At 39.6% G+C, this 9,609-nt stretch overlaps 1 protein-coding gene across 1 annotated transcript; it reads left to right on the forward strand.

Annotated features, from left to right (window-relative positions):
- Positions 1-36: 36 nt before the first annotated feature.
- On the forward strand, positions 37-8,576 carry GCNA (germ cell nuclear acidic peptidase). Its single transcript, XM_088538456.1, has 9 exons — positions 37-160; positions 276-339; positions 1,275-1,348; positions 2,096-2,533; positions 4,084-4,255; positions 4,692-4,836; positions 5,869-6,007; positions 7,078-7,282; positions 8,299-8,576. Exons 1-9 carry the CDS (start codon positions 79-81, stop codon positions 8,540-8,542), a joined length of 1,563 nt encoding a protein of 520 aa, XP_088394582.1. The 5' UTR covers positions 37-78; the 3' UTR covers positions 8,543-8,576.
- The last annotated feature ends 1,033 nt before the right edge of the window (positions 8,577-9,609 follow it).

The following is a 9,609-nucleotide window of genomic DNA, read 5'->3' on the forward strand; positions in this document are numbered from 1 at the left end:
TTTTCTAGTATGGCTGGTTCTCACCATGCACAGGTGTTTCACACCAGAGGAGATGAGGATCTGTGTCCTGTTCACGTAATGTTCTTGATGCTATTCTACGTTTTGCTTTCCAGCCTTACTCTGCACTTTTCTTCAAGCAGCGATGATGAATTTGAAATGTGTAAGTAATAGCTTGTGTTTGTACTAGGTTTTGTACTAGTTATAAGCTTTTCTCTTTAAAAATGCATAACTTAACCACTGAAGTATTGTTCTTGGTAAATCTCTTGTTGTTACAGTTTTGGTTAAAATGAAAACTCCCAAATCCGTGGCACGTCCAGTTTCCAAAAAACAGGATGCAAGGTTGGTGCTGCACTAAATGACTTTCTGGTATTCCTATATGTTTTCTGTGTTAGCTCTTAATACTCTGGGTATATTTCAAACAAACAAACAAAAAAACTTAGTGAGTCATAGGCTGAGGAGAATGTAGAAGTGAATACAGACAGAACTGGTCTGTGTTAATTCTATGTGTTCAGGTCACATGTAAAATAGACCACTTGGAAGCATATGTGCTTTATTGCTGTTTCAGAAGGCAGTGTAGCTTGTGAAAAATCAACCTTTCAGCTTTCACCCATTTAAATGCAGGATTTATTAGATTATGCAGTTTTACACAGTTCAAACTTGCTCTTGACCAATTTTGTCAGCATTAGACATTTATAACATAGCAGCAGAAGCAGAGATGATGCTGATGGTCTCAGCGTGGGAAGAGGCATTATGTGTTCACCTTGCTGTAGGAAAAATTGCTATCTAATGGATTAGACTCCTGTTCTGTAATCTTGCTGGAGAAGTATTGGTATAGTTTACAATAGTTGAGAATAAACAATAAAATATTCTTTAAAATACTGTAAGATTCACACAAGTTCATGTTCAAAGCAGTTTGTTGTTGTTTCTGTTGTACAGCAACATGAGTTTTTCTGGTAGAGTTTTCTAAATCTCATCTTCAGGATTCCTTATCTGCATTTACTGGAAAAATTGTTGTCCGCCTCTCAAATATGAATACTGACAAGTTATCCTGTTAGACCTGTGAACTTTCATAGCGTCCTATGACAAGGTGGAGTTGAGTCTTCAATTCAAATTTAAATTAGGAAAATACCTGTCAACAGAAGTAATTGGTAACATCTGTTGTGAGCAGCTCCTAAACATATAATAGATGGTTTGCTTGCTTTAGCAAGTCAAACTTACCCTGCTATTTTCCTGCTCATGCCCACTGGCATTTCATATTATTGCTTGTTTTACAGTTTGAAGGACTTCATCGATGACTCGGATGACTACTTCTTGGACCTTAAAAAGAGAAACAGCGCAACTAAGAGTGGCAAGTAATCATCTAACAACAAATATGGAGCAGGAATTTTACTAGGTGGAAAAACCACAAATTTGGAGGGGAACTTATTTAATCAGGTCATATTGGCCCTTCTTTGCCATCAGTCCTCTGTTACCCTCATTCTTTCTTAGATCTCCATCCTTCTGTAATGTTTCCTGTACAGTTGAGGGCTCAAAGTAGTGACATGCCTTTGTCCACCTTCTCTGTGTATCCTGAGTTTGAATTAGCAAACATGTTTGGCTGCTTCTGACACTAAAAATCAATTTGACGTGTGTTTTGGTTAGGCCAGCTTGTCTGAAACTACTTTTCTTTTCTAGTACAAACTTGCTGCTTATTTCTTTGAATATTAAACATTGTTATACGTGTGTGTGTATATATACATATATATAGTATGTGTATATATTTATAGCTTTTGTTGCCAAGAATTAAGTTTTTGCGAGTGCTAGCTAGCTATTCCCAGTTTTTTGGGTTTTTGGGTTTTGTTCCTTCAGATGCTAGGCCAAAAGGCTGATGTAATGTAAACACTGTTTATTTTTACAGTAACCACAGAGTACTTTAGTTAGTAAATTACATTTACTAAAGTAGTTTAGGTAAGACTGGCACAATAAAGCAAATAGCAGGATGCCTTTCTCTCATTTTCTCCTTTTCCTGATTTTCAAGGAAGATATTTGTTTTAAGAAAAGACACATCTTCTAGGAGAATTTACCAAAACTTTAAGCCGCTTCTTTTGAATTGCAGCACGGAAGGATCTTCAGACCCCAAAGAAGTCATCGAGTTCTGGAAAAGAAAATGTTTGTTCCCAAGAATTGCTGAATTTAGATGCTTTCAGTGATGATGAAGATTCTATCACAGTAGACAGTTTATGGCATGATTGCCAAAAACAGGGAGGGAAAGGCTTGAGGGAGAGATGCATGAGACTCCCTCCTCCACAAAATCAGAAAGAGTTAATTTCCAGGTATAGTCCAGATTTGCTCGTTGGAGAGAAAGAAAGAGCCTGTGGAAAGGAGAGAACAGAAGATAAAACGCCAGCCTTAGCAGTCCGACAAAGTACAGAGCTAGAATCAGATAGCTCCGGCAGTGAATTTGAATCCTTAATAGAACGGATAAGGAAACAAAGTGTGTCCCGGAAACCTCTCTTAAGCACAAGTAAAACTGTGAACCAGCCAAGTACAATAGGTAAGAAATCAAAGCTAGCCTCAGGGTTACCTTTTAGGAGCAACGTTGGTACTACCTGCCGAGTTCTGTTCACGTGTGTGGCATGAAGCACAACCCAGCCTGTCTCTTCTGTTTGATGTTAGCAGAAATTGTTCCTCTGAGCACTCAAAGTGATTCTACCAGCCTTGCCATATCAAGACTTGAGCTTTTCTTTGCCATTTGTTTTCATATTTCTTACAATTGCCAAGCTTTTCTCTAGCTTTATTTTTTTAAATTGTTCTGAAGACAAAGCTAAATTGATAGTTTTCAATGATGTCATTTTTTAACATATGATAGTAGTGAACATGAAGTTGTCATTTTGGTAATGCTGAAATTTTGAAGTGTCTGGGTGCTATTAATTTCGTGTTTATGTGGATTTGTAATTTAAATTCAGTTTACAGTGAGATTTTAAATAAAACACTAGCTTCTCTTCTTTGACAAACTGAAGAGAGCTCCAACTGAAAGACTGCAAAGAGGGAAAAGACTTGCTGGAAAAGGCCTATAGCTGAGTAAGGGCAGGTAAAAACAAATCTCTTTAGAAGGTTAAACATATGTTGCCATCCTCAAGTATTAATTCAAGATGAGGAGACTTACAGAAGAGTGTGGAAGAGACTGGTGACAGCACAGAAAGATGTCCTGGCAAAGAGCAGATCTGTATTTTGGGGGTTTGAGATATTGTAGAAGAGCCAACAGAGAGAATAGCTGCTAAAACTGTAAACTTTGAAGTAGTGAATAATTTCTGTCAGGGCCAGTTTAAACAATCTGGATGTGATCTGTGAAAATAGGCAGCTGAAAGAAAGAAAAACTATGGAAAACATATCCCATATCTTTCTTCTATGCAATTTCCTAAACCTTTCTCTTTAATGAACTTGGACCAAAGGTCTGGGTCAGCATGGCAGTTCTTGTCTGAACTGGAAGAGGCAGGTTCTGTAACCACTGTAGCTTATTTACTTCCCCCTATTCCCCTCACAAGTTGTTTGTCTGTTTTTGTTGGGTTAAAGGTAGAGGTTGCAAAGATTATAGAGTCTGTGTAATACTGTTAGTGAGGCTAGCTCCTGATAAGGGTGTTCAAGTCATTGCAATAACCTGCTTATGTTGTAATGTAGTAGAGTATTTTTTTTTTAAGAACAAACAACATGACTTCAGGTGCATAATTAAAGTTTGAATTTTATTGTTCTCTTTCAAATAATATCTGCACATTACTGCTCTTCATGTCCCAATGGTGCATTTCGAACTGGTGAAATGTCACAGGAAAAAAAAAAAAAGCTGAGAGAAGTCACAAATGCTTTCCCTTCCCTTTTGCCCTAGCCAAATATGTGAAATTTTGGAGGGACACTCCAAATGAGCGGAGATTTTAAATCATCTGGCAAGTGATCATTTTTATCAATTGTGTCCAAGTATGAACAGAGCCATAGGAGGAGTGTGCACACTGAGACAGAATGTGTGACTTGTTTCCTAGCTCGCTGGTTGTTGATGTGTGTGCTCCTGATTCTTGGACAGTGTGTAACATTTTGACTTTTCTGTTGAGCTAGAAAGCCGTAAGCCTTCCTGTGAAGGTGCTCAGCCCTCAAAAGGGGAGGAAGACAAGAAGCCAAAGTCAAACTCCATTTTACTTAAGGAAACACCTTCCAGGATAACATCTTCTGTGAGAAGTTCTGGCAGTGAATCAAGCAGTTGCACGCCGTCAACACAGACAAAGGAAAAGTAAGTGTTTCTCCACCTACACTGTGTTCCAGGAGGGTTACGAGATGGAAGAAGAGATGCTGAGAAGCCTTTTGTCAAGGATGGCATTCAGATTTGCCTTTTACTTGGAAACTTTTGCTACTGATCAATTGTAAATTAAGTAGAATGTGTATTTAAAGCTTTAGACTCAAGTATGACAGGGAAAATATTGAAGTGGAATCTGCTTCTCCTGAACGAATAGTTTTGCTTGTGATTCCCATCTGTGGTCATGTCTCTGAAAATATGTGTTCATCATGGGTGGTGATGTTAGGACAGTTAATATATTGATCAACTTCTGGTGTAATTGTGGAAGCATTCCTGAGAAATTCAGTGGCTACAAAGTGACCTTTGTTATTCTGAACTTAATCTGTTAAACTTATTTTTTATTTTATTTTTGTTTTAATGCTGTCTCTCGCAGGTGTAATTCGTGCTCAGTGCCTGGCTGTTTCTTGCAAGATCTCTCAAACCCAGCATCCCAATATGTGAAATATTTCAAAAAGAATAAAGAGGACCTGACACAGAAGCTCTATCGTCTCTATAACAACACCATCTTTGAGCGGAAGGTTGGCTTTCAAAAAAAAAAAAAAAATCACGTTTCAGCAGTGATAAAATGCTGATTAGAGTGTTGCTCCTTGCCTTTTGATGCAATTGCTCTTTCTTCTCTTCAGTTGGTAGAGTTGGGCTTATGTTTACATTAGGTCAAACTATTTTCTTCAAAGGGGATTTGTTGCCACTGTGATGCTGAGGTTTTCTAGTTTGGAGACAAATTTCCCAGCTGTGAGGGCATCCACTCCTTAAGTGAACAATTCAGGTGGTGTTCAGAAAAGCCTTTGGGTCGGTTTCATTTCTGAAGAGGCGACTGATAATAAATTGTGCTTCAAACTGAAAAGTTCAGCTCTGCATCTGAGAAGATAACACTGAGCTGACCAAGGAGAGGCAGAGGCCACGGTTTCACATGAACTGGAGCTGAAAGGGCTTATTGCTGCTGAAAATGAAAGCTACTGCTCTCCATTGTGCCAGTCCTTTTCCTGTGCTTTCCCTGGCACTTCACTGTTCAACCATTTCCTTGAGCTCATTTAACTACCTTAAACAGTTTATTTAAATTTAAATAATAATTTAAAAACAACTAACTAAAACTTAACAAAAGCTGGTAGGAACAACAACAAAAAAGCTAACCAAGAGAGAGATGATGAAGGCTTATAAAACCAGGAACAGTGCAGAGGATAAACAGGCAGTGATTATTCACCTTTTCACAGATGAGAATGAGGGTATGTGAGGTTAAAATGACAAGCTGCAGGTTCAGAACAATGAAGAGGTGATTACATTTGACAGGTAAATTAAGCTGTAGAATTTATGATCACAGTCTATTGTGTAAGCTAAAATTTCTTTTTTTCTTTCTTTTTTTTTTTTTTTTTTTAATTGAGCTATTTAATCCTAAGGAACCACCTCCAGCGCAGTGAGGTGTTTTCTTTCAAATGACTTTTCAGACAACTAGCAGTGAAGAAATGTACTTGGAAAAGAAAGTTTTGTGGTATGCCTGAGGAAGATATGGGAGATAGGAGAGGGCAGATCACATGCACTGTTTTGTTTCTCAGTTACCAGAGAACATGGAAATAAACTGGAATAAGAAAATGAGAAAAACAGCAGGATATTGTGTAACTGGGCAGACAAAAAGTCCTGAAGTGCAGCGTTATGCTCGGATAGAACTGTCTGAGAAAGTCTGCGACTCTGCAGGTAAGTGAAGGGAAAGATATGTTGATCTCTCTGTGCAAAAGCCCCTGCTCTGCAATTTCCTGCCACCTTGAATAAATAAGTCAACAGTAAATAATGCATAGGTAGAGGGTTATAAGAGTGTGTGCTACTAAGAGGCTTGATGAGTTCACCAAGTGTGAAAACACCAATGCAGTAAATGAAACTAAGGTCAAAGCATGGAGATGTGACTAATGCAGAATGTTATTAAACTGTGGAATCCCAGACTGCGGGATGCTGTGATCCCTGGAAAAGTTATAGGGTTCAAATGCAATAGAAAACCTGTAGAGGATTGCTACATACAAAGATACCATCTCTGGCTCAGAAACTTGAGTCATTTATTTTTAGAAGCTGGGAGAGCAGTTAAAAGAACCACTGCAATATTTGTTCCCTGCTGTCATACAATTCCCTGTTCATCTGCCATTGATTACTGCTAAAGGCAAGGTAGTAAGCCTTCTCTGAAGTTTCATTTTTCTCCCTCCTTTTTGTTATCAGTTTAGGGATAATAATAGCATTTGCAGCTTTTATTAGCTGTGGAATAGAAAATATATGCAGTCTTTGGATTGTCTGTATGGGTTACATTTTGAAAAATGTGAGGTGCTAATTTCTGTCTGTGTGCCCTGCAGGTTAAAAACAGTTTACAGTTTTGGGTTTTTTTTTTTTTCCTTCCCAGATACAGTGTCTTGACATTTTGTAGCAGTTTGATAGTTACACAAAAGCACCATTTGGACAAAATCTTATTTCTCACATTTATGGATATTGCCAGGTTCCTGAAGGGATCACACCTAACATTTCTTGTGAAGCAATGCTTTAAAAAGGGAGTGAAACAGCTTAGCTGTCCTTTGCTTATAGTTATCTTCGTGTTCTTCGTATTGAAGACAGCACTGTCTTTAAAGACTTGGGATAGATCAGTATTACCATAGGAAGCCTCTGTCCTATAGGGATCATACCTGGCAGTGGGATAACATCAGAGCAGTGAGTTAACAATGGGAGATTGTAGCTCCCTACATCCATCTGACTCTGTTTCTTGTTGTTGTTTTTTGTTTTACCTCAAGACCGTCTTCGAGACACCCTAATTCATGAGATTTGCCATGCAGCCACCTGGCTGATCAACGGTGTTCGGGATGGACACGGGCGGTTCTGGAGATTCTATGCCAAGAAGTCAGCCCTGATTCATCCGGAGCTGCCGATGGTGACGCGATGCCATACCTATGAGATCAAGTACAAGTTCACATACGAGTGTGTCTCGTGCAAAAACACGTGAGTAATGCTTTGATGAGTGATCTCACGTAGGGTTTTCTATTAACTTTTCTGACTTGACAGTCTCATGTGCTAGAAATTAAGAGCTTCTTAAACTGTGAAGTGCCTGGGATAGTTGTCTGGACTGTCATTTCCCCTTGCTTGAGCCTGCAGAATCTCACCATGTGATTCCATGTGTTTGTTTCCAAGTAGTTCCAGACTATTCAGAGGCCAGGACAGGAAGAACTGTCCTCCAGTGAGCAAGCAGTGAGATGCCAGAGTACTTGCCTCAGCTTTAAGGGCCCAGGGGAGAAGATGCAGGGCCACTCTCCTCTTTCATGCAGCACTCAAATGACACAAACCCATATTCTCCCTCTACTAATGATCTGTGAAACACTTAAGTAAACTTAGTGCATTTTTTTTGGATCATATTTCTGTGATTTCGCAGTGAACACTGAGCCTATTATAAACTTAACAGCAGAGGACAGTGCCTGCAGTTGTAAGTGTGTGAACCTGCCCTAGCCAGCTCTGGCTCAACCCTGTAGAATGTACTAGGTGCTAGTACAAGTGCTAGGTCTGCTGCTCTATTAATAAGTAGAATCAGGTTGTAATCAGTAAAGTGGTCATAGATTTCAAAAGTAAAATCTGCAAACAAATGTGCACTTAGCACCCCTGAACCATTGTGCTAGGTGACCTGTGATTCAGTCACTGCTGTCAGATTTTGTTCCATAAAATCTAAATGTAAAATAAGGGCATGAATATGGATATCTGAATTTAGGTTTAAGTTCAAGTTGGACAGCTAAATGTTTGATCAGACCTTTAAAATGTGGATTAGGCAGTGGAAAAAGTTTTAGGTGAGAAATGTCTTAATATAGATTTGATCACTCTGTTTCCTATTCTGTTTTCTGTTATATAAAGATCGTTTAGGTGCCTGATTGAATTAGTCTGGCAGAGGAGAAAAGCCGTTCCCACAAATGCTCCGTACTGAAATGCAGAGACACTTATTTTTCCCTGTTTTCCTTGTTTTTCCCTTTCAGGATTGGCCGCCATTCCAAGTCCCTGGACACGGAGCGCTTTGTGTGCGCGCAGTGCGGGGGGCAGCTGGTGCTTGCTCGGAAGGACGGCGCTCCTGCCAGGACACAGCTCACGCCCTTTGCAAAGTACGTGAAAGAAAATTATGGGTCTGCTAAAAAGGAGCAGGGCGGGTTGAGCCACGTAGAAGTTATGAGAAAACTCAGTGTTGACTTTGCTCTGAAAACTAGGCTTCAGGATTCCTTGTGATATCTCAGTGCGCACGTTTTCTTGAGGCTAATTAATTCTTGTATGTATCGATAAAATGTATTTGCCTAACACAGAACGTGCATATATATTTTTTAGAAGATTTCTGACATTTTTAATAGCTTGGCAGACTAAGATCCTGAGGCCTTTTCCAATGGAAGTAACAGTGGACAAGAAGTAATGATGATGGGGAATCAGTGGTATCAGTACTCTCGTTTACAGTTTACTGGCTTGTGTATCCTCCTTATACCTCAGATAAACAGTATGGTGCTATACTGCCTTAGAAGAAGCAGTTCTAGACCCTTTATGGGACAGAGTTGCCATCTTTGCCTGGAATTTTCTGCACACTATTTACACATAGTGCTTCACAGCGTGAGCTCGGTGACTCTGCTGAGCAAAAGTTTTACAGTGGGGGTCATCTGGGTAGTGGATCTGCTCAGTGGGTGTATTTAGATTCTATGTACATGTGATATACGTACAGTGTTTATCTGGGATAGACAGATGTTAAAAAAGAAAAACCCTCAGGTATATGAGCCAAGTCCTCTGTGTCTGGGTGATTTTCAGACAGAAAAAGGGCAGATGTGAGGAAGACTTAACCATGAGTTCAGGTGCTCTCCCAAGGAGAGTTACTTTTAAGGAAAACATTCAAGAAAGCTTAGGAAAAAGGGTGCTTTGGGTTTGTTAGAGAAAGTGTGAATTTTCTCCAAAGCGCTCTGGACCCTAATGAGATCAAAGCTACCTTTATCATGAAGCTTTGAGGGCATTTATTCCTCAGTAATAGAGATTTTATAGAAACTAAACCTTTCCTGTAGCACTTGAATGAATGTGTGTGTCAGTGTTGCAGTGTTTGTCTGCTGTGAACAAATTGCTCAGGCAATTAGCAATTTTGCATCATCAATAAATGTATTTTCCTACCACCTGTGGCATCTTCCTCCTTACTGCTTCACGGTGACTGTGTAAGAGGTCCCTGGATGTTTCAGTTTCTGCTGGCTCCTTGTTCCACGTGCAGCAGGTCACCCTGGCGTTTGCATCGTGCCCCAAACCTGAGGGTTTTTCAGCCCCTGCAGCAG

This window comes from Tinamus guttatus, unplaced genomic scaffold (assembly GCF_059628265.1).
Source record: "Tinamus guttatus ecotype Peru unplaced genomic scaffold, ASM5962826v1 Tinamus_guttatus_pri_ptg001087l, whole genome shotgun sequence".
In the NCBI taxonomy this organism is placed as follows: domain Eukaryota; kingdom Metazoa; phylum Chordata; class Aves; order Tinamiformes; family Tinamidae; genus Tinamus; species Tinamus guttatus.